Genomic DNA, 26069 nt, shown 5'->3' on the forward strand with positions numbered 1-26069 from the left:
TTTTAATGAGAGGAAATCTGAACCAGAAGAAAAGAATTCAGGTCTGTAGGTTCAGACTGCGGTTCTGCTCACCGCTACAGAAACACAACACAAGGCATGAACAAGTCTCTGATTCAACACAAAACAGGGAGACAACGGCAGTTAATAATGTAAACTCATCAAACTCACACAACGCTTAAACCCCAGCACCACACACTCCATTATTAACCACCATTTAGTTCTCATAACTGCACTTTATAAATAAATTATCTGATGTGGACCAAATTCAGCTGTTTAAGAGTAAGAGCTTACAAACACGTCGCCGTAATGCTGGACGACTCTGTCAAGACTGTGTTAAGTCTCATTCCAAGGACAGGAATGTGCTGAGAGACATTTGTGACCATCACTTGCTTTATGTGTGACAGAAACCAGCATAAGTATGAGTGTATTAATGAGAATAAAACTGTCAGGAGAGACGACAGACGGAAAGGGAAAAGAAGTGTGGATTAAAACTAAAACTGAATAAAAAAAAAAAAACAAAAAAAAAAAACAGAAGAAAATATTTGAATATAACTAATTAGTTAACTACTTTGCCTTAAAGGATTATTATTATTATTATTATTAGTATTATTATTATTCAATGCAACTTTCTGTTTTTATTCCTTAGGCAATAAAAAAATTGAGGCAACATGGAATATAAATAAATAAATAAATAAATAAATAGCTGTATATCAAAATGAGATTTTATATATAGATAAGAAAATATACTATATCAATATTTAAATATATGAATTCATGAAATATATATATATATATATTTTAAATAGCAATGAATAAAAGTTATCATTAACTTTAAAGTTAACAAGTAAACATTTAGTAAAATAAGTAGTATGTAGTACATCTGTTTCCTTTAGAGGTTTAAATACAGAGACTGTTTGTATTTAACTGTTGGTGACTATTTATTGGTTTGTTTTTATAAACACTAAAGAGCATTGCAATTCAATTTTTATATACAGCTACTAAACTACTGATAAAAACTTTTGACATAGCTATAATTTTATGCGGGCTAGCAAACTAACGGCATGAAATTAAAACTTAATACATTTTCATAATAAATTAACATAACTATCAGTTAGCTTAGCTAATTTAGCTTGTGAAAAAAACAGAATTAACCGGACATCAAATTGTAGTTAAATAACCTCAGTTAGCTAGCATGATAAAGTGGTGGGAGTGAGCTAGATAGAATGAGCTTTAAGGAAAAGTTTGCTCATGGAAAAACCTGGAACAGCTTGTTAAATGTTAGTTTAATGTTAGTTACTGTACACAACATCATGCTTTCATCATAAATACAGCCTTAATATTTATTCCACACTCGTATGTGTTTAAAATAAGATCAAAATCAAAAAGCTATCTTGAAACGTTCAACTTTACACCAACACACAATGAGCCTTTTCTCAATGAAAGAAGTGACTGTATGAACTAAACCACAATTGGGCGCACACTCAGCCAGAGCGCAAGTTTGTGTGAGATCCTAGTTCTAGGTTCAAAAGTCAAGGTCGAGAGGCTTTGGGGTATTGAAGTGACACACACACACACACACACACACACACACACAGACACAGGGGCTGTTGTTCAGCTTCGAGTCGCACACAAAAAGAGGAAGTGTAACATTCACACCCTCTACACATGAACACTGCTGTCCTTCACATACGAGTGTAAAAGAGAACAAATAACCATGCAGCAAAGAACTGGATCTGATACTGTATCAAGAGTTTCATATCACAATAGGATCAAATCATAGCACAACGAAGGAAAAGAACTGAGATACCCATTTCTACTGGGTGATTCGGTCATAAGAGTTGTTCTCAAATTATGTTTCCACCTTACGATGTTTTTGTTTAGTGCCAAAGCTTTGTTGTACATTTCGATACTGATTGGTCAGAAGGTTTTAATTCAATTCAATTCAAGTTTATTTGTTTAGCGCTTTTTACAATAGACATTGTCTCAAAAAGCTTTACAGAACATAGACCAGAAGGAAAACATAAGGAAAAATATAAAGAATTAATTAGTGTTAATTTCGTCACCTATTTTTAATTTAGTCTTAGTCTTAGTCTTGTGCCAATTGTCCTTGTTAGTTTTAGTCATATTTAGTCATTCACATATCTTTTTTTTGTTAGTCAAGTTTTAGTCGACTAAAAGTCTCGTCATTTTAGTCTAGTTTTAGTCAAAAGAAAACTCAAGGTATCTTAGTCAAGTTTTAGTCGACTAAAAGCCTTTTAATTTTAGTCTAGTTTTAGTCAAAAAAATTGTAGTCTTTTTTAAAAAATAACACATTACTACTGAGATTATTACTGATCAACATTTCAGTAAAAAAAGTGTTTCACATATGTTTCACTCGAACTTGACTGCACATCACATTTTTTACTTTATTGATACTGCTTTTAATCGTAATGCAAAGACCGGTCATCGGGACATAAGAAGTCATGTACAATAAAAGAGCCTGTGCAGCGACAGGAAATATAATTTAACACAAAAATCCTGACTAGACCAGGGGTGGACTTGCGCTCAGGAGTTTTTTTTGAGCGGCGTGTGGACGAATTCTTTCTACATACACACTAAACAGCGCGAAGCCGCGAACTCGTTGTGAATATTTTAAAGGCGTAACAGCTGATGAAAAAGCAGAGACAATTGTAGACGAAAATGAAGAGAGATTTTATCTTAGTTTTTATTTTATACAAAACATTTTCGTCTCGTCTTTTTTCGTCGACGATAATGCATGTTAATTTGTCTTAAGCCCTATTCGGACGGGATTAGTTTTACGTGGGGACGTGGAGTAGTGCAATTTTACCTCAGGACGTCTGTAATATTAATTGGCCAATTCGCACGGGACAAGACATCTCAGTAAAACTACCAGAAGTGGGAGGGGTAACTCGCTTTACGCACCACAGTAACCTCCTTGTCGTCATGTGCGTATGACGTTGCTTCCTGTTATCACGTGCGCAAACAGATAACATGGCGCCTCCATGCTTGCAAAACGCGACAAAAACTACATTTAAACAGGAAATGACGAAATTTTACCGTGCATATTTACAGCGGGTCTATTCGGACGGGATTAGTATTACCTGAGGTCATTTTTGCGGACCTTTTTACAGAAGGTAAAAGTCGCCGTAATCTTTACTGACATTGTCCATAATGATTACCGAGATGGCACATTCGGACGGGACTAAAATCACAGAGAAGCTCTGGTAATAATTACTTTACCCCCACGTCCCCACGTAAAACTAATCCCGTCCGAAAATGGCTTTAGTCAGCATTTTTGGACAGTGGTGCAGTCTTGTCATCGTCTCGTCTTAGTCATGAAAAAAAAGGTTGTTGACGAACATATTTCGCCTCATCTCGTCTGACGAAATTAACACTAGAATTAATATAATAAATACAAAAAAAATTGATATATATTTAGTTCACAATGTGTATGTATTTATCCCCAATGAGCAAGTCTGAGGTGACTCAGGCAGCAGTGGCAAGGAAAAACTCCCTTAAAATGGTAAAGGAAGAAACCTTGAGAGGAACCAGACTCAAAGGGGAACCTCATCCTCATATGGGTGACACTGGAGGGTGTGATTATAAATATACAGTCTGACAAATGTTTGGTGTTGATTACTTTCCACCAAACCATTAAAAGTAAAGCTGTGTCTCAGAAGCACAAAATGTACCGCTTAACACCAAGTTTATTTCTGTCAAAGTATAAATTCATAAGATCTTTCATATGTGGTGCTTTTAGATACTAAATCATCATCGTGAATAAAATCCCAATGTCATTTATAAAGGAACTTGACCACTGTAGTACTCAGTAGGTTCAAGATTGTGGTCACAGATGTGTTTTTGTTATCTATCAAAACTTACTGCAAATGGTTTGTGTTTTCTGGTTTCTGCAACTAGATGAATCGTCTTGTAGTGTGAGAGGTTACTCGAAAAAAAAAAAAAAACATATTTACACTTCCTCAGTTTCATGTCTGAGACAGACTTCGCTAGTGAGTCACTTAAGCCCGGCTGAATCACTGCGGTCGACATGGTCAGTGTGAATAACTTTAGACTGATTCGGAGCTTGTGGTCTCTTACCTCGACACTGCTGACTCTGCCCTCCTGGAAAGAGCACTCGGCCACGTTGTTGGTGCAAATGTGTCGATATTTGCACCAGTTGCATGGGAAAGGGCTGCTTACGCACGACGAACACCTGCGGAGAAAAAGAGACAGCGAGATAGATTGAGAGCAGATAACATGAAAGTACTGTACATCGATTTAACGGCTGGTCCAGATCGTCTTCCATTTATGTTATTGTCGTTATTTCTGCTCACTGGACCGAAGTGGGAGACGAAGGGAGTGGGTCACGGAGTTGCACCACAGAGCCGAAACATATTAAAGGCCATAAAAAAAACAACATGAAGCTGCAAGTGTGTGAGATAGGAAGCACACACAGTGTCTTGAAAAACACATCAGAACCTACTAAATGAGTTTAGTAGAACAAAATGAATACACGTTATATTTAAATGTGGCCCTTGTGCTCACCACGTGTTTGCAGCATGTTAACATCTTGAGTGTGCCCCAGGTCACATGCGAGCTCTGGAGGAAGTGGCGTAGTAAAGACCATGCCACGGAAATCTGATCGTGCCATATGTCGCGAAGCTTCCACGTTCACTTTGACATGCACAATTACTCCTACAGGGTCACTGAACCTCTGATGGTTACAAGTTGAACTTCTAACTATTTAACTGTGGCACAAATAGGCCAATTTGACTCGTAATTGAGATCATGGTGACCTGCAGTACACCTGGCTTCCACATAGTCAGGAAAAAGGGAAAATGTTTTTGTGGGTGTTTACGATACCAGATCTGTTTAAAACCCCCACTGGCTATGGTTTTCAAGGTCACCCTGCATTTTCAGATAGACAGAAAATGCACGTAGTGATAAAAGAGAAGTATTCTTGGCATACCGTTAGTGTGAGCCTAAAGCAGACACTTGGATTGTGAACAGGGACTAAACACTTGGCAATTGTATGAGAAGAATGCACTTGTACTCTGTGAATGAAGTAAACACTGGGAGCAAGCCCTTGAGGTCTCTAAAAGGACTAAGCACTTGGTGAATGTCTGAAGAGAACGCACTTGGAGACTGTATAGTTACTAAGCGTCTTGGAGAACGCACTTGTAAACTGTATAGAGACTAAACACTTGGAGCCTGCACTTGAGAATCTCCAAAGGTCTTAAACACTTGGAGAACACATCAAGGCGAATGCAGCTGTAAACCGTTTAGGCACTGAGCACTTGGTAAAGGCATAGGATGGTGGAGAATTGGTGAAAAAATATGGAGAAGTAAACTAGTAAATGCATTAGAAAGAACTTGGAGACTGTATACAGTAGGTTGCTAGGATTGACGAGGTTTGTATGAGAACACTCCGAGGCTTGCCGTACGTTTGGCCGACCTACAACTGAGACCGGATACAAATGAGCAGTGGATTACAGGATAACAAGATACAAACGACCCATGGATTAAAGGTCTTGCTCAAGGACCCAATGGGGCAGCTTGGTGGGCTGCGACTTGAACTCACAGCGTTCTGATCACTTGCAGATTGCCTTAAACACCACTTCTGGAGATTCCCAACTGTAAACGTTCCTGTGTCTTCCCAAGGACAAAAGAGCAACTAACAAACATGAATTCACAAGAAGACTGAACTACTTTACTCATCATAATCATGACCCCAAACAGAGAACAAACTGATCTCCAATTGGTTGGGATTGCATTTCTTCAAATGCAATCAAACTGCTGCTTACTGCCATGTCGTCTCTACAAACCAACGTGAATTTCAATGAATTCCATACTTCCAAACAGAGATCCTAGTTCCCAAATGTCTATATCATAACCCTCTCCCAATGAGCACACTTCCATAAATACCTGGGTCTTTCAATGAAGTCTCACTTCTAGCATGCCACTAGTGGTGATGTTGAGATTTTCGTTTGCTCATCACTCACTCACTCACTCACTTTCTACCGCTTATCCGAACTACCTCGTGTCACGGGGAGCCTGTGCCCATCTCAGGGGTCATCGGGCATCAAGGCAGGATACACCCTGGACGGAGTGCCAACCCATCGCAGGGCACACACACACTCTCGTTCACTCACGCAATCACACACTACGGACAATTTTCCAGAGACGCCAATCAACCTACCATGCATGTCTTTGGACCGGGGGAGGAAACCGGAGTACCCGGAAACCCCCGAGGCACGGGGAGAACATGCAAACTCCACACACACAAGGCGAAGGCGGGAATCAAACCCCCAACCCTGGAGGTGTGAGGCGAATGTGCTAACCACTAAGCCACCGTGCCCCCCCCGTTTGCTCATCTCTTCACCCTTATTTACTCTGATTGTTTGGTTCATCCGGATATGCCTAGCCTAGCTAAAGCTGTCTGCTGATCTCCTGACACTTGGCGCTTGCATCCCTGCCCATGACTGATATTTCTTCAACTGTGAGCAAACAAAAAACAAACAATAAAACTGAAAAAACAAAAACTACCCCCTCAGTGCAAGCATGCAACCAACAGGTAATATTTGTACCAATTACAGTGTTCCGGAGGCCAGTACAGACTCAGATCACTGCATCTTTCTTGCTCAAAAGACATCCTTTTGTGTCAAAATGTCTTCAAGTGAATTATATGAAAACTCTCAGGAGGGAGGTTTCCCCATCTTAGAGATTATATGCATGATACTACAATATAAGATTCCCAGAGAGGGCTGCAAGAAGAACTCCATTAGGAACCTATTCTAAGAACCTTCAAGATTTTTGAACATATAGCTGGTGAGTTCATGAGAAGAATGCACTTGTACAATACTACACAAGAATTAAGAAGTTACATAAAAATGTATTATGGGGTAACAAATAGGAACACACACTTGGTCTGTATAGGGACCAAGCACTGAGAATACACTTGGACACTATACAGGGACAAACCATTTTTGTGAAGGTGTGTGGAGATGGCACTTGGACTCTATAATACTAGTAAGCACTGGGAGCATGCACTTGGTGCTTGTATGGGGATTGTACACTTACTAATCATATCTTTCCCTCCAGGGATGTGCTTCAAAAATCCCCCTCAGAAGGCTCTTAGCAGTCTGAGCACATTACACCCTGGAGCTGCACTGCTCAGAATAATGCATCTCTCTCCCTCTCGTGTGCTTTCTCTCTCTTTCCTAATAGCACTCTGCTGGTCTAAAAAACACCTCCATTGCTCCCTGAGATGTTTGAGACGGTTGCAGTGAGCTTGAGCTTGCCTCGTGCTCTTTACAGAATTATAGAGTATTACTCTACCCCCACAATGATGGGTGGCAAACACAATATCTCTGGCAGAAGGATTGCTCAGGCGCGAAATAATGCCTGGATTATGACAGGCCGAGCTAATGTTGCAGAGCCCATATCTGGACGCTGGTGCTGTCCTCACTTTTTAAAATGAATGCGCTGCCGAGGGTTGCATTATACCCAGGATACAGGAGTCGTATTGGTAAATGAGGCAGTGGGGAAAACTGCAGTCTGTATGTGCAGTAAAGACCGCTCGAATATGCAGAGTCTGGATGAAAGATGCTGTGTCAGGGTTTTAAACCTAAATCAATTTACTCAGTATTAACATAGGCAGAGGAAAGGCAAGAACGGAGCGTAGGCAAACAGTGACACGTGCTTTTAGAAAACCACACAGGAAGAGCCTGTTTTGGACAACGATCTAATTGTTTAAATGCGGCCGCGTGGGTTCATCGTGTCAAGGTGGACGTGTACGGTTGTGACCTTGAGCTTGAAAGAAAATGGCGCTGCTTATCTTTCACAACAGCTCTAAATCCTTGAGGGTCTGAGTACTGGATGAGTTAATCTGAGTTGACACAGTGTTATGATCTAATGTTAACTTTGCCCTAAGCCAACCGCTCGGTTATTTATCGAAATATAAAATGCAAAAATAAATCTTATCATATGCCCTCTTCACTTGAGACGACGAGTACGGATCACAGGACCGTCTCTCTTAAGTGTTTACTTGGTTTCACTGTCCCAGAGGCCACATATACAGTAATAATACCTGAACTTGACAGGCACCAAAGTCACGATTCTTTCAGGGTCACTGACAGGCAGTAAGACCATCACTTGCTCACTAATTCCTCACTGATAATTCACACAAAGGCCACAGTATAAGGCCAAAAGTATGCAGACACCCGACCAATCACACCCATACAGTATGTGCTGGCTGAACATCTGGACCAATCCCATTCCAGATTCCATCCCATTTGCACTTACCTGGGAAAGGCTTTTGACTGGGAAGGGTTTCCATTAGAGATTGGAGCGTGCCTGTAGGGATTTACATTCATTCAGCCACAAAAGCACTAGTGAAGTCAGGCACTAATGTTGGGCAAGAAAGCCTGGGGTGCAGTCAGTGCTCTGATTCATCCCAATGGCGTTTAATGAAGTTGAGATCAGGGCTCTCTCTGGGCCACTTGAGTTCTTACATACTAACCTCGGCAAACCGTGTCTTTCTGAATCTTGCTTTGTGCCCAGGGGTTTGTCATGCTTAAACAGATGTGAACCCTTCGGTTCCAGTGAAGGGATAATCTAACAGCCTAAGATGACATTCTATACAACTGTGTGTCCATTTTTGTGGCCATAGTTTGGGGAAAGGCCAAAATCTGGGTGTGACGTTCACATACTATTGTCTATTTAAATGAGACCAAGGCAAAAAGCAACACCAGTTTTTTTCTGACACGTAAAGAGGCCATGTCTGCTTCACCGAGATTGACGGGCACAGAGACCACACCTTCGTCTGTGATGCAGGAAATTAAAAAAAATTTTATTTACTGCTCTTTTATTTATTTATTTTTTAAAGAATTGCATCAGACTGCTTTTGTATCGATTCAACGTTGAACCTAATAAATCTTCACCACCTGCTCTTACAGAATGATATCCATAAGCTTGTAGAGAATTCTCAATAAGGACTAATTGCAACTAAAATAATCTGCATTTCGTGGCCTCCCATGTTTCCGCAGTCGCTTCCAAATCTAGGTTGAGCGCCGATGTCCTGAAGTACACGCTGGTTAATGAATGCATGCTGTGAGCCAAAAACTGAGAAGCAATCCTCACAAACAGATGCTTGGGAGGATGAAAGAGAAAGAAAAAAAGATTTTTCTTTTGCCTTTTTTTTTTTTCTCCAAAGGTTTACATAAGAGATTTCGTAACGCTACTCTCCTTAAGCGCGCTATAGCATCCACATGGAAATGCTTCAAATGATGCTTTGCACAAGAATACCGTCCATCAATCAAGGACTCAACTCCTCCAAACTCAAATGCATCCCACTTTTCTTTTCTCAGGTGGTCGTTACGGCCCTAAGGAAGGAGGGATGCTAGCGGGTGAAGAATTGTGGGAAATAAAAATGGAGGCCGGTGGTTAAGCGCTCCCACAGGGCTTTTGTGAGAGGAGAAAATCTGGCACAGGATCAGGGCTGGCAAAAAAGGTAGAAGAGCTTTGCTTCTCTCTGGAGCGAAACAAAAAAACAAAAGCTTGGTTCACAATGTGCGATTGTGCTTGCTCGCTGTGTTAAGTGATGTACTCGGCTCTGCTCAATGGCAGAAAAGCACGCTGATAGAAGACTGAAATGATCAGGAGGTTCTGGCCTCTAGGATTAGCAGCTGCTTTTCCACCCACTGAGCTGAATCACAGAGCGTCCATACAATGTCCTGTCAAAACGAACACTCGCACACACAGATCAAACCCAAGCTCCTGTCCAAATCTTTAAAAACAACAACAAAAAAAATCCTTCGTTTCCACTAACACGGTGTCGGCGTTGTTTCGGTTAACCAGGTCACGTTTTGACTATTTCAGAGAAAAAAAACGATCTACAATTCGGCATCTCCTTAAACCGATTCCACCTCAGGGGTGTCTCTAGGCCCTTTTTAGGGGGACTTTAGCCCCCCTAATCTTCTGCCCAGCCCCCCTAAAAAAATTAATTGATTAATTATTTTTTGATCGCTTCAGTCCCCATGTTTCGGCTCCTCCCCTGAACCGAGTCTGCGTGGATTCAGCGCGTTTTTCAATCCGCAGGGACGGCTTTTATGTTATTTTCTGGTTAAAAGTTGGTTAAAAGTTGATTTTATTTTGTCAAAAAAGTTCCTTATCTGAGGTTTTTATGTGAGCATAGAAATACAAACAATAAAATGGTGTGTTTGTACTGGAAACGTGTGTACGTGTGTTTGTACAGTGAGTAATGTATCAGGAAGTCTTCATTGTAAAAAAAAAAAAAACGACATTCACAACTCAAAATTTTCTAGTGACTGGTCACATCTAAATTTTTCATTTTTTTTTACAGTGAAATACACAGGGAATAAAATGGAATAGTGGATTGCAATAAGGTTAGTAGTATACAACCCTACCCTGGGGGCTGAGCCCCCCTAAAATGAAAATTCTAGAATCGCCCCTGTTTCACCTTGAAATGCACCTTAATCAAAACAACTAAAGTATATGAGACTTAATTATATATAGTGTACTGATAAATTCTTGATTCAGATTGCTGAAGGTGTTGATTCATTTTCTATAACGGCAGCTCTGACAGACGTTCTGGCTACAGCTCAAATCACAGGTTTATAATAATGTGTTAGTTGTAATACATTTCCATGGTAACCACTAACGAATGACTAATAGATTGTATAGATGGACGCTAAAAAAAAACCCTGAGAGATTAAACAATGTGGAAATAATGAATGCTACATTATGTACACGCATATATACAATAATTTCCAGCTTCAGATGTCCGGACAATGTGACAGATAATAATGATGCACAAAATTCGGTTTGTTGTGACTGGCAATGAAAATGTTCTTCGATATATCTTTGGTTAAACTGAATAACTTGCACTTATTAACCCCAGCATATCTTTAAATATCTTGGAGTTGTTGCCATGGTGATGAAGTGATTTCAAACACTCACCACCCTTTCATAGCACACCATGTCCCCCCCCTCCCCGTACACCCCCTCGTACCCCGCCCTGCCAAAAGCCCCTTGATGTCACAGATTCTTGGTTCGACACCAGCAGCATTTTGTTGACAGACAAGAGTCGATATCCTGGTCAGAGTTGTAGCGTATTCACAGCTTATCTCTCCAACAGTATCCAGAATTATATTTAAAATAATAATAATAATAATAATAATAATAGTTTATGCAAAGCAAGGTCTGTGTGATAACAGCTATATGCAGGATTCGCCCCATTATTTTGCTCAGAATTAGAAAAACAATTATTTCTGAAAATGATCCAGCCAAAACTTAATAATAAAAAACTAAATTATTTAAACACCTTGTTTTCCTTTTTGTGGAGGCAATAAAGTGTGAAACAAGTCTTGATTAGACACGTGGTAGGTGAAAGCAACCTAATACACACACACACACACACACACACACACACACACTCACTTTGACACTTAAACACTTACCAACCAACCACACACAAACATGCAAACACACACAGGGATACACACAAACACACACTTCCCAATCATGCACTCACACACACGGACACACAAACACAGACACTCAAACACACACTTCCCAAACATGCACTCACACACACAGACACACAAACACAGACACTCAAACACACACAGATGCACACATACACACACTTCCCAATCATGCACTCACACACACGGACACACAAACACAGGCACTCAAACACACACAGATACACACACTTCCCAAACATGCACTCACACACGGACACACAAACACAGACACACAAACACAGACACTCAAACACAGACACTCAAACACAGACACTCAAACACACACAGATACACACATACACACACTTCCCAAACATGCACTCACACACACGGACACACAAACACAGACACTCAAACACACACAGATACACACATACACACACTTCCCAAACATGCACTCACACACACGGACACACAAACACAGACACTCAAACACACACAGATACACACATACACACACTTCCCAAACATGCACTCACACACATGGCCACACAAACATAGACACGCAAACACACACACACTTAATAATGCACACACACATGAACACAGACACACATGTGGGGACACACACGGGGACACACACGGGGACAGACGTGGTCAAGTCCAAAAGTCATAGCAATGAAGAAGCTGGCCCAAACACTCGAGACCTCCCGCTTAATTAAAAGAGGTTCACTTCAACACTCCATCAATAAGCAAATTTTTCCATTCAAGCAGGTAAAACATTTTCCTTTCATTTCTGCCATGTCCATCCTGGCCAACTTCTCCCAAAATATCACCAGGGTTCCAAAGTCTGCAGGTTTCCAAAGCCTTGAGGCACACTCACAGTTCTCCAGCCTTTCACAAGTGGTGTGTGGATCAAGGCCGAGCCTTCTCATTCATACAGGAGTGTGTGTGGACACTACACCTCGGGCTCTCTCTCCTTCACACACAGCGGCTCGCTGCTCTTCAGCCAATCCCGGCTTCTATTTCACGCCGACCTGCCCGGGCCGGGCACGAATATTAGGGCTAACAGCATGAGACTGGAGCGCACTCCAATTTGACCAGTCTCCACTCACACCTCTGAGCCAATTACTCTCATTTGATGACATTCTGCAGCGAGGCAGGACCTTTTCCACAGTGTCAGTGGCAGGGCTGGATTTCTTGAGAAGGGGATGAGAGCACTAGCAGGGTGTAATTTGCCAGTTAAGTGGCGCTTGATATCCTCCCTAAACTGAGCGCTTGTAACTGCGGCCTATAAGCAGATATCTGGATTTACGTCCGAACGACGCGTAAATAAACGTGAAACACCACGCGGTCGTGAACTGACTGTAATTTTGAAAGTTTATTATGATAATAATAAATAAATGATCAAATTCACACCCAAAAGGACTGGAAAGACATTTATAACCACCACGAGCCAATCATATTAGAGTATGCAAATAATATGCAAATGCAGGTGTGAGGTTTCGTTGCTGCTTTAATGAAGAAGGTATTTCAAAAGTTCTAGAAACTAAACAAACGTGGAAACTAAATACGTGGAACACACTAATAATACAACACGTTATTAATAATAATATAATAATAATACGTGAATAAACCTGTCATACATTTCAGCATGTGTTCTACTGTTAAATGGTCAAAATGTGTTCAATTCTGGTTAATAGTTAAAAAATAAAAATAAAATAAATCAATAAATAAATAAATACAATTGCAGCGCTACACTCGTGGGAGTGTAGATTTGATTCGAACGGTGAAACGTGAATGCGGAATATTTTTGAAATTTTGCTGTAATAAATAAATAAAAATAAGACATTTGAAAAAAAATAAATAAATAAAAAATCTGATCTAGATCTGTGGTGCCATTACTTTTACAATCACCTGATCACCCGTTTCCTCTATCGACTGCTACCTTCACCCGGAATCTGTTTTCAAGTTTTATTATTTTGATCTAATCTAATTTTTACAAAATAAATTACATCTACATATGATTGCAATTGCTAGTTCTAATGATTTGTTTGCTCTTTCTGCCACCCATGATACCCTCACACCCCCTCTAACCCCCCTCCCTAATACTCCGTGTACTGACTTCTTATATTGCTAAACTCTTTGATTAGGCATCAATTCCACACGAGGAGTCAAATATATTGCTAAAAAAAAAAAAAAAAAAAAAAGCAAACTTTCAGACACTGCACAGGAAGTCGACGAGTTGAAGTTTGCCGCTATTTAAGCACCCAGACGATTTTTAGTTGACATCTTTTGATTGTGTGCTGTATATTTTTTAAACTGAACGGTGACTTTTCTTTTTTTGGGCCTTTAGGCATTTTAGAAACTCCTGAAAGATGTAAAGGAAAAAAAAAGAAAGAAAAAAAAAACAGTAATAGTGAAGTTTCAGAACACAGCAATTAGTGCAAACAATAAAAACCTGAGGAGTTTTTTTTTTTCCCACTTCTGTTGAAAAGTTGAGCTTATGGAGAGGTTTCAACAATAAGATTTGTTCTCCTGCTATTTGAGACACCGGAAATTAAAGCGAGAACACAATCGAACCCTGAAAGAATATTTTAGTAAGAATAATGCTTTATGCTTTTTGTAATATTGTGCAGCACTTTGAGCAATTGAAATGGCAGTAAAATGTGCTATATAAATGAATAAATGTGAAAGTTGAAGTTGAAGTAACAGCAAAAAAATAAAAAAATAAACTAAAAAAAAAACCCCACTGTATTCCTATAACATGCTTCCCCTTCTTTTATTTTAAGAAACAAAAAACATATTCCAAAAACCTAAAATTGTTTGATTTACTTTTTCACCTTTTCATGTTCCTGTGAAGATCGAAATACATTCATGCTAAAAAGCGACATTCACTCATGCTAGTATGTAGCATTGTTTAAGTCCGGATGAGAAAAACACAGAGCCAGAAAGTATAACCTACATCCAGGTGTAGAATTTATACACATCACTTGTTAAAAAGTCATTTTGTTCTATGTCCTGTCGTCTTCTTTGGCAGATTAGCAATACAAGCTATCTAGCTGGTACTAGCTATGCTACCTATCCACCCAAGAGGCACGAAGGTTCACTGCTATTTCCTTCCCAGCTTTCTTCTTATTTACAATATGGTAGTGAAGTGACGTGACGTGACATACTGTATGGCTAAGTACGGTGACCCATACTCAGAATTCGTTCTCTGCATTTAACCCATCCAAAGTGCACACACACAGCAGTGAACACACACACAGCAGTGAACACACACCCGGAGCAGTGGGCAGCCATTTATGCTGCAGCGGCCGGGGAGCAGTGGGGGGGGTTCGGTGCCTTGCTCAAGGGCACCTCAGTCGTGGTATTGTTGGCCCGAGACTCGAACCCACAACCTTAGGGTTAGGAGTCAAACTCTCTAACCATTAGGCCATGACTAGAGGTTTATTTATGAAAAGGGATTTAATTGCAGACAGGATGCAAAGGAAGGTGAGGAACTGAAAACACTCAGATCAAGAGCAACGGTTCGAGACGAGTTCGAGTTTTGTGTTTGTTTGCGCGATCGTATTAATCTTTATTAATGAATGAGAAGTTGTTTATTGAATTGTCTAAGTGAAAAGTTGTTTAATCGGTTGTTTGTTTGATGCTAGATGAAATTACAGCTCGCACAGAGAAGAGTGATTTCCTCACACAGTCAGGATGTCACGCACGTTAGATAGTTACACGTCTCCCTGAGGTCTAAATCGGTTTGGTTTGTAATCAGATACTGGCACTGAAAATGTCTGCGGTGCTTCCTGGATTTTGAAATAAAGTCTTTACAAAAGCATTTTTCTTCCTTTTTACCTACTATGCTAGAACGTTACATCAGAATGGATTGAAGAAAGTCTGTAGTTTAAAGTAGAATACAGTAAAGTGTACAATCGTGTAGTCTAAAACAGGAGGGAGCATACTCACGATTGCAGGACGCTGCAGTTATAGAAGACGAAATCGGTGGTGATGAATTTGAGCCCAGTCTCTTTCGACTTGAGCGACAGTCTGACCACTCGTTTATCCCCTGAGAGGAGAGGAGAGGAGAGGAGAGGAGAGGAGAGAAGGAAAGGTAAGAGAAGAGAAGAGAAGAGAAGAGAAGAGAAGAGAAGAGAAGAGAAGAGAAGAGAAGAGAAGAGAAGAGAAGAGAAGAGAAGAGAAGAGAAGAGAAGGAAAGGTAAGAGAAGAGAAGAGAAGGGAAGAGAAGAGAAGAGAAGTCAGAGAGATCAATTAGAACAGGAAATGACCAGTTCCAGCTATAAACAGCACAGTAATTATCCTCCTACCTGCTCGGACATTCAGAGCATCTCTAATACATTTATCTACTTCCTCCTTCTGTGAGTGAAATGCACTTCCATTTCTGAACACGGCCTCAGCTTTCCATTAATGACCACAGCTTTTGGTCTTCTAATTATACTTTTGTATGTGTGTGTGTGTGTGTGTGTGTGTGTGCACTTCACATCACCATAATTGGCATAATATTTCCATTTGGATTTTCATGCCATGATTGACTTTAATGGAAACATTAGGTTTATTTAAATGATGGAAGGTCAGCAGTGTTTTTAGGGTTCGTAGGTTCTTTCTTTCTTTCTTTCTTTCTTTCTATCTGTCTGTCTGTCTGTCTGTCTGTCCATCTATCCATCCATCCATCCATCCACTCTATCTCCCATTCTGCCCTAAAAGTAAAAGTAAAATTCAGACCGAGGATAGCAGTGTTTAAATTGCAGTGTGTGTGTGTGTGTGTGTGTGTGTGTGTGTGTGTGTGTGTGTAGATGTGTGCTGTATGTAAACGGTAAACCTGAGAGTAATTTAACACTGTAGGTGACTCGGCTCTCCAGTTTGTCTAATAATAAACTGCTAACGAGGTCAATCTGTAAATATCTTCCAAAGTAAACCAACAATCGGGTGATTTATTTTTTTTCCCGCCTCTGCTTCATTACCGCTGAATGAATCCGGACTCTATGCAAGCAATCTGGAGTCTGTAACAAATACAAGACAACAGAATTCCTCTGTGGTGACAGGATGTGTGTGTGTGTGTGTGTGTGTTAGTTATTTGTGGCTTCTTTTAGTTTCTCTGCTTCCACTAATGGCTGCATTTTCCTGGATGTGAAATGATGCACACGGGCCTCATTTACTTTTCCATTCACAAGTCGGATTAAGACGGATTAAGCGGAAAGGTCACAGGAGGTTACTAGTAGATGCTGTGTGTGTGTGTGTGTGTGTGTGTGTGTGGCATTATTTAAAATGTGATTTTTAATCATTGCAATAAATATAGACGCGTCAATATGAAAGAAATTCTGACGCTCGAGCCAAGTTTGACGTATTCGCAGTGTTTCGATACTGAATATTAAAAATGCGTATCAGGTTCTTCTAAAAGATTAGATCAGATTTTCCCATCTGATCCACACGGATCTATTATTTGTGTCAAACCGTGACTCAGAACTCATACAGTCAAGGTTCGTTTTAAAGCTACATTGGAAGCTGATGTAAAGCGAGATGCTTAAGATACAGAGATCCGACAGTCAGTTGAAAATACGAATCAAAGAGAGGTACAGAAAAAAAAAAACACTCAAACTGACTAGTTTGTGTAAACTTGCGCCTCGGGCAGTAAAGTAACCCAGCGTGGCCTTTTGGTGCTGCAGCCTCAAGGTGCCACTGTACTGAGGATGCTGATGTTACTGAACGTAGATATAGAGTTCTTATTGAGCGCGGTGGCAGGGGGCGTGGCCGAGTGTCGGTTTGTGAATAGGGGACGGAGTCGAGAGCAGGAGTGCTATAGATGAGTCTGGACTAAAGTGGGCTCTTTCTGAGAGTTCAACTCCTGCTGGGATGTTCATAGTTATATGTTGGGAAGTCGTAATTACGACATCTGTTGCGTTCGAGTTACAGCAATGTTTTGAAACTTTACTTTAAGAAAATGACGAACGGTCATTTCCGTTACATTTTATATCGTAAATTGTGCGACGCTATTAAGAACAGCTTCTGAGATCTGAGATTTTAACAAATTTACAGTCAATTGCAGACGTTGCCTCCATTCAATCTGTGATGGTTATTTTTTTTACTCACACGCTCCTGATTCGGAAATTCTGCGCTCAAAGAAAACCCAGAGTTTCCCACGCCGTCGTCGTGGCGTTTACGCGCGTTCGATTCGTGAAAACGATCGTTACGATGACGCACCGTGTGTTTCAGTGAGATAAAGGAGAGAGATGAGATTAACTCGGGCGCAGCTCGGCTTCCACGTCAGTCCTTCCTCTTTGTTCTCATCCGTTATACCATGTCTTGATGGCTTTTCCTTCCAGCTAAAAAAATATCTAGACCTTTTCAAGACTTCTTTTATATATATATATATATATATATATATATATATATATATATATATATATATATATATATATATATATATATACATATATTTATATATATATATAAATATATATACACACACACACACACACACACACACACACTGCACAGACTTTCTATATTCAGTTCTTAAAGGTCACTAAATGCATCACGGAAAAATGAAAGGTTTTAAAAAATGAAATATTATCTGCGGTGTCGACATCACTGACAGGAAAGAGAACAGCGGAAAGAAAAAAAATAAACAAAACACCGAATGATAAAACAAGCACGTTTTTTTGTCAATAAAAACACAGCGACTACTTATTTTCTAGTAGCTTACAAGACAAAAGCTTGTCGGGTCAAAGGGCATCTACATCTCTTTTTTTGGGGGGGAAGAAAGAGTACAAAGCAAAAAATAAATAAATAAATAAATAAATAAATAAATCCACATTACAAAAAAAAAAAGAAGCAAAAAAATGTTTTTTCCCCTTAAATATTTCTAGATCTTCCAGTTTTATGATGTCCTTACGAACTCCTATTCCACTGCATTCAAAATATAAAGATATAAAGATAAAGAAAAAAAGCAATTTATGCGTGTGTGCTTTCCTGAGCGGTGCTGATGCTGCATGTCGATTCTGTGGCCGTGTCTCACCGTATCCGTGTGTGAGCGTCGGGACGTCTCGCAGTGATGGGGACATGCACAGGATCTGTCCTTTAGGCAGCACCTCTCCGGGGGTCTCGCTCAGGTCCTCGAACACACACGTCACCCCTGCAGAAAGGTTCGGCACATGTGCCACCTTCACACTCAGCTGGAGCGCGACAAGGCGAACACACACACACACACACAGAGAGAGAGAGAGAGAGAGAGAGAGAGAGAGAGAGAGAGAGAGAGAGAGAGAGAGAGAGAGAGAGAGAGAGAGAGAGAGAGAGAGAGAGAGAGAGAGAGAGAGAGAGAGAGAGAGAGAGAGAGAGAGAGAGAGAGACATGAGAATTCATATAAGATGTAAAAGTGACAGCACGTTTGGAGTCTCTGTAAGTAAAAACACTGCTGAATCTCCACAGAAGTGTCTTCCATCAAAGTGTTCTGTTGCAGCTTTGGCCGCCGTGCAGTCGAACATCTCTACAATTTTATTTGATAGTTTCACTTAAACAGGAATTATTAAAGTAATAGCTATGCAGGAATGAGCGCGGGATAATAACACACACAGTCAAAGCCTATAACTCAGTTGGATTCATAAAGCAAAGATATACATATATATTTATTAAAAAAGAAAAAAAACACACTCAGACAGACACAAAACTCACTCAGACAGACACAGACACACACACAGACAAACACACAGGCAAACATGCACGCACGCGCACACACAGACACAGACGAACACGCACACAAACAGATACATACTCACACAAAGACACACTCATACAGACACAAACACACACTCACACAGACACAGACAAACACACTCAGAGAAAAACACACTCACACAGACCAACACACACTCAGACACAGACACACTCGGACACAGACAAAACACACACTCAGACAGACAAACACACACTCGGACACAGACAAACACACACTCGGACAGACAAACACACACTCGGACAGACAAACACACACTCGGACAGACAAACACACACTCGGACAGACAAACACACACTCGGACAGACAAACACGCACTCGGACAGACAAACACGCACTCGGACACAGACAAACACGCACTCAGACACACTCAGACACAGACAAACCCACACTCACATAGATGAACACACACTCAGACAAAACACACTCGCACAGATAAACACACACTCAGACAGACAAACACACACTCAGACACAGACAAACACGCACTCGGACACAGACAAACACGCACTTGGACACAGACAAACACGCACTCAGACAGACAAACATGCACTCAGACACAATCAGACACAGACAAACCCACACTCACATAGATGAACACACACTCAGACAAAACACACTCACACAGACAAACACACACTCAGACAGACAAACACGCACTCGGACACAGACAAACACGCACTCAGACAGACAAACATGCACTCAGACACACTCGGACACAGACAAACCCACACTCACATAGATGAACACACACTCGGACAAAACACACTCGCACAGATAAACACACACTCAGACAGACAAACACACACTCAGACACAGACAAACACGCACTCGGACACAGACAAACACGCATTCGGACAGACAAACATGCACTCGGACACACTCAGACACAGACAAACCCACACTCACATAGATGAACACACGCTCAGACAAAACACACTCACACAGACAAACACACACTCAGACAGACAAACACGCACTCGGACACAGACAAACACACACTCAGACAGACAAACACGCACTCGGACACAGACAAACACGCACTCGGACACAGACAAACACGCACTCAGACAGACAAACATGCACTCAGACACACTCAGACACAGACAAACCCACACTCACATAGATGAACACACACTCAGACAAAACACACTCGCACAGATAAACACACACTCAGACAGACAAACACACACTCAGACACAGACAAACACGCACTCGGACACAGACAAACACGCACTCAGACAGACAAACATGCACTCAGACACACTCAGACACAGACAAACCCACACTCACATAGATGAACACACACTCAGACAAAACACACTCACACAGACAAACACACTCACACACATTTTATTACTGCCTCATATGTTTTTACACTGAAAAAATAAAATCCCCCATCTGTGCTTGCTGGTAAATGGTTAGAAACTAATGGTTGGAGACGTGATCCCACAGACCATCTTTTGTGATGAACTGGAACCCCAACCGGGCACCAGGACGTCTCTGTAGCTTTAGTTTATGGCGATAATGTATTTGATTGGAAAAGCAAAAAGGAAACACAGTCATTTAAATGAGGATGAAGTGTCGTGTCACTGTATCGTCACGGCATCACCTTCTAGTGCAAATCACTTGGAGTTTTCAGCTGATGAGCCTGAATATAGAAAATGATGTTCAGTTGGTTGCTATAGGTCACTATCAGAGGCTTTATCTTCTCTTTCTCATCCATTTGGAGATTACAGAGTGAAGGGCTTGATGAATTGTCTGAACTTATTCATGAGAGGAATTTGGCTTGGGCTAAAGCAGAGAAAATGAGTTTGGCAGCAGAACGCGAATAATTTAAGGTTTTTAAAGAACTGGGGGTTTGTTCGGCTAAATCGAAAATCTAGATGAAACTATTAAACCAATTAAAAAAAAAACCTAATAAATTGTGGAAAGCCATTAAGTCAAGAAGTCATGGGAAATCTGCAGGACCAAAGTGCACTGCGTCGTTCTGTCCAATACTTATATGCTAATAAATCTAAATCGATTTTTTTTTTAGATTAGATTACAAATCGATTAAAAATAATATCTTGATTTCTTTCCACAAAAAAAATTCTTTAAAAAAAAATAAAATAAAATGTTGCTGCCACAAAAGTACTTAAATATATAAATTAAATAATATGAAAATAAGTTGTTTTTTTTTTACATTTATTAAATAAATAAATCATTTTAAATGTTGTTCTCTTCTAAGATGAATCAAGAGTGCCCTGAGTCTGAAGGCTGTTTGTGGGAACTATGTGCGTTGCTTGTTGGCTTGGGTGAAGAAGAAAAAAAAAAAAAGGACAAGGTTTTATGTGGGTAAATAAAACAAAAACAAAAAAGTATGAATAGAAATAAAAAGATAAAGTAAAAAGTAAGTGTATTTTTTTTTATATATTTATACTGGTGTAATAAAAGAGTTCATTTTATTGATTGTGTGTATGTGTGTGCGTGCGCATGTGTGTATGTGCGCGCACACGGTTGTGTGCGTGTGTGCGCGTGTGTGTGAGCGTGTGCGTGCGTGCGTGTGTGTGTGTGTGTCTGTGACGAGAATGGGCGATACAGATTGATGATAAAGGACGTGTCATCACCTGGGTGGAGGCCGAGGTCACGGACATGTTTGCAGGGGTGACGGTGATATCAACACACTGCTTCAGCTCCGTGCTGAAGTGCTGTGGCAGTTCCCATTTCTGACACGCTTCCTTCCTGGAGCATCTGAACACAAAGGCAAAAACGTGTGCATTAAACCAGAGTTGTTAAACCAAACGTGTGACCTGGAATCAAAAATGTACAAATGTTTACTCCATACACTGTCGGCGTCGTTCAGGACTTTGCTTGTTTTTTAAAGTGGGGTTTTGTTCTTACAGAGTCAGAATTCTTCTAAATTGGGTTTAGCTCATGGATCACACACAGGAAAGCGAACACTTTCCAAATTTAAGCTGTAGGCTGTGGCAAGAGAGCCAGAGATTTTCCATGGACTAGTTCTTACTTGCTGCTGTAGGTTCATTATATTTAATAATGTTTATTAAGTTTACATTTTAAGTTATCATTAGCATGTTTATTTATTTATTTATTTATTTATTTTTTAGTCCATATGATTTTGCTTTTTATTTTTATTCTTTTGTATGCAACTGTATCCATGTTTTCATTTTATTTATCTTCTTGGTTTATTACTTAAATGTGTAATCTTTTACTGTGGTGCACACATTGAATGTAAGGAGAAGAAAAAAAAATGAGTAAAAGCTTCACAAAGTACGGCCAATGCAGAAAAAAAAGGTTATACAAAAACATTGACAGAACACCCAGAAAACCAGCAAATGTACCAAATGACCTCTATAGAGTAGAGATATAATGTAATGTCCAAGCTGTAAGCTTGAGCTGTAAGCTAGCTAAGACTAGAGAGAGATATGTTATGGATATGGAGAGATACGATACTGCTTTAGCTAAAATCTTAGAACACAACTTTATTAAAAACAACTTTATATCTGATTCAGTTATTAGCAGGAGAGTTAATAAATGTTACACATTAAATGTATTTACTCAAATCTCACAAAGTGTCCTGTCTGAAATGAACATTTATCGATTCTAGTCACAGAATAAAAACGTTCGCAAGACTCCAACAAGCATTATGAATCTCTCTGCCTCTGTCTGTCTGTCTGGTTCTCTCTCTCTCTCTCTCTCTCTCTCTGTGTGTGCCTTTCTGTCTGTCTGGTTCTCTCTCTCTCTGTCTGCCTTTCTGTCTGTCTCTCTCTGTATATCTGTCTTTTCTCTCTCTCTGTCTGCATTTCTGTCTGCCTGGTTCTCTCTCTCTGCCTGCCTCTCTCTCGGTCTCGTTCTTTCTCTCTCTCTCTCTCTGTCTGGTTCTCTCTCTATCTCTCTCTCTCTCTGTGCCTTTCTGTCTGTCTGGTTCTCTCTCTCTCTCTGTCTGCCTTTCTGTAAGTCTGCCTTCTTTGTCTATCTGTCTGGTTCTCTCTCTCTATGTCTGCATTTCTGTCTGTCTCTCTCTCTGTCTGTCTGGTTTTCTCTCTCTCTCTCTGGATTTCTGTCTGCCTGGATTCTCTCTCTCGGTCTCGTTCTTTCTCTCTCTCTCTCTCTGCATTTCTGTCTGTCTAGTTCTCTCTCTCTGTTTGTCTGACGTACTCTCTCTCTGTCTGTCTGTCTGGTTCTCTCTCTGTCTGGTTCTCTCTCGGTCTGCCTTTCTGTCTGTCTAATTCTCTCTCTCTGTTTCTCTGTTTGTCTGACTGGTATTCTCTCTCTGTCTGTCTGGTTCTCTCTCTCTCTGTCTGTCTGTCTGCCTGTCTGCCTAATTCTCTCTCTCTGTTTCTCTGACTGGTATTCTCTCTCTATCTGTCTGTCTAGTTCTCTCTCACTCTCTCTGTTTTTCTTTCTCAGCGTGTAAGAGCGAGCAACCCGTTTTTTCCCCCCAAGAGCAGATGAGCAGAGCAGCAGCCGGATATTAAAACATTCATAACGCCGGCACATTTGTCAGACGTGTTAATTGGAGTTAAAAGTTGCACATGTTTGTGCTAGGCAGATGAACCGCGCAGGACGTATGTGGGGTGTGTGTCGGTTTGGACGAAGGTTCGTGATGACTTGCAAATCGCCTTTTCTCCCTGCATAAGCTTAGAGACCCTTCAGGCTAATCTGACCATCTCTATTCATAACATATGCAGAATAAAGCACGGGGGCCGCATTATGCGTTCGGTTAGCTGCTCCTGAACGTGACCGATACGTCTGAAACGTGGATTATTAATCATTTCATCAACAGGTTCTCAATTCGTACATGAAAAGAAGTATGCTGATTATTTTTTATTCCAAGATTCAAACTCTTGTCGCAAACAGCAGAAAACGAGAGTCGCACTGCAGAGACAGCCGGTGCTGAATCAACACATACTGTATATATTTACTGTTTCACTCGCAGGGCTTACAGCCAAATCTCTATTTTAATCTAATCCATACTGCAGAAAGTTTCGTCTGTCTTCGAGTCAAAGACCAGATACGGCAGTATATAAAACTTTGGAGCCAAGAGCAACACATTATTTCCACATTTCCCAATTGTATGTTTTTTCGGATCGTTCTATTTAAAAAATATGGATGATAGAAACATCCATAAAACAATCAGGTTCATTGACAATGCTATGAAAATATCTATTTCCTCGAGGCACAAGCGCTTTGAGTGGGTAATGAGCCATGTCACACTTAAAACCAGCCACGATATAACCCTTTCACCGGAGATCGTAGCCGTCTTGCTGAATTTACTTCCTTTAAATGCGTCTGTCAGTTCGACTCATTCGAATGAACTGAGCAACGATAACATGATTCGTTTTCATACATCCGACATGATTTGATCAGGTGTTTTCTGAATAAATTCAAACACAGAGCTCACACCTGAGCTGCGATTCGGTTTGGAAATAAAAGAGACGATATGTTTCGAAAAATGGAAAATGATGAAGGCAAAGATGTGTAAATTTATTCCATACTGTTTCGTTTTGCTTGGTCAGATGGTAATTTTTTTTTTTTGTCTGTTTGTTTAATTTTGTAGTGCAAATTGCTGTTTTTTTTTTGTAGTGCGATTTACTGTTTTTTGTTTGTTTCATTTTGTAATGAAATTTACTGTTTTTTTTTTATTTTGTAGTGCGATTTACTGTTGTTTTGTTACATTTTTTATTGATTTACTTTTTTATTTTGTAGTGCGATTTACTGTTTGTTTATTTATTTGTTTAATTTTGTAGTGCAATTTACTGTTTTTTTGTTACATTTTTTATTGATTTACTTTTTTATTTTGTAGTGCGATTTACTGTTTATTTATTTGTTTAATTTTGTAGTGCAATTTACTGTTTTTTTGTTGCATTTTTTTATTGATTTACTTTATTTTGTAGTTCGATTTACTGTTTTTTTATTTGTTTAATTTTGTAGTGCAATTAACTGTTTTTTTTGTGTAATTCTTTAGTGCGATTTACTTTTTTGTTGGTTTTTGTAGGGCAATTTGCTGTTTGTTTAATTTTCTAGTACGATTTACTGATTGCAGAGGTGATAGTGTTAGTAACATTAGTGTTGACATTAGTGTAGTAACGATGTTGAAATTTCTTCTCCAGTAGGGTTTTAGCACAATGGTATTGTTAGCATGAGGACATGTTTTTGAGATGAATAACAACGTTTTCTAAATGCTTTTAATCTACTCAGAAAACCCAAAAAACCTGAAGCATTTCAAAATCTATTAGAATCGTAACGTTCAGATAATTATTAGCTGGGAGGGGACAAGCGCCGCCCCCTTCAGATCTGAGGGCATAACGGAACAAAGGTCCAAATTTTATACATTGCTCCAGAAATGTGGATGGAAAAAAATGGTAAAAAAATCATTTCCTAATTTGTAGATTCGTAAATGAAAAGCGTCAGACAAGATGCGAGACACTCAATAAAGTGCGCTACGCTCCCACCAGACTACAGAGAAACGACTGATGAAGATCGACTGATACAGAGAAACGCCTGATGAAGATCCACATAAGAAGGTGAGATGCAGGTGAATCTGGTTCTGTGTCTCAGTCATCCTTCTTTTTATTCCCTACGGTTGCTTTTTCCATTTGTGCGTCAAAGCACTGCTGATACTTTGGCTGCTGTTTTTACACCACCCCCCCCGACAAGCACTATTTTAATGATTTGTTTACCTCTAATTACATCCATATGTCTGAAGAAGGAACGTTTTTAATTAAAGGAAACCAGTCGTAAAGACGCGTCTGTAAGTTCATCCAAATTCAAAGATCAACCTCCTCGTCTCTACGCGTTCGCAAAATGAGATTTCGCCCAATTACACCCTGCTCCTC

At 40.0% G+C, this 26069-nt stretch overlaps 1 protein-coding gene across 1 annotated transcript in view; it reads right to left on the reverse strand.

Annotated features, from left to right (window-relative positions):
* Nucleotides 1–26069, reverse strand: part of plxna3 (plexin A3) — a 197180-nt gene that overhangs the window by 73058 nt on the left and 98053 nt on the right. Inside the window, exons 6-9 of the mRNA XM_060880759.1 lie at nt 21840–21963; nt 18517–18673; nt 15450–15549; nt 4099–4213 (exon numbers count right to left, since the gene is read on the reverse strand). Of these exons, the coding sequence (XP_060736742.1) occupies nt 4099–4213; nt 15450–15549; nt 18517–18673; nt 21840–21963 (496 nt within the window). The remainder of the gene's footprint in view (nt 1–4098; nt 4214–15449; nt 15550–18516; nt 18674–21839; nt 21964–26069) is intronic.

This window comes from Tachysurus vachellii, chromosome 11 (genome assembly GCF_030014155.1).
Source record: "Tachysurus vachellii isolate PV-2020 chromosome 11, HZAU_Pvac_v1, whole genome shotgun sequence".
NCBI classification, from domain to species: Eukaryota; Metazoa; Chordata; class Actinopteri; order Siluriformes; family Bagridae; genus Tachysurus; species Tachysurus vachellii.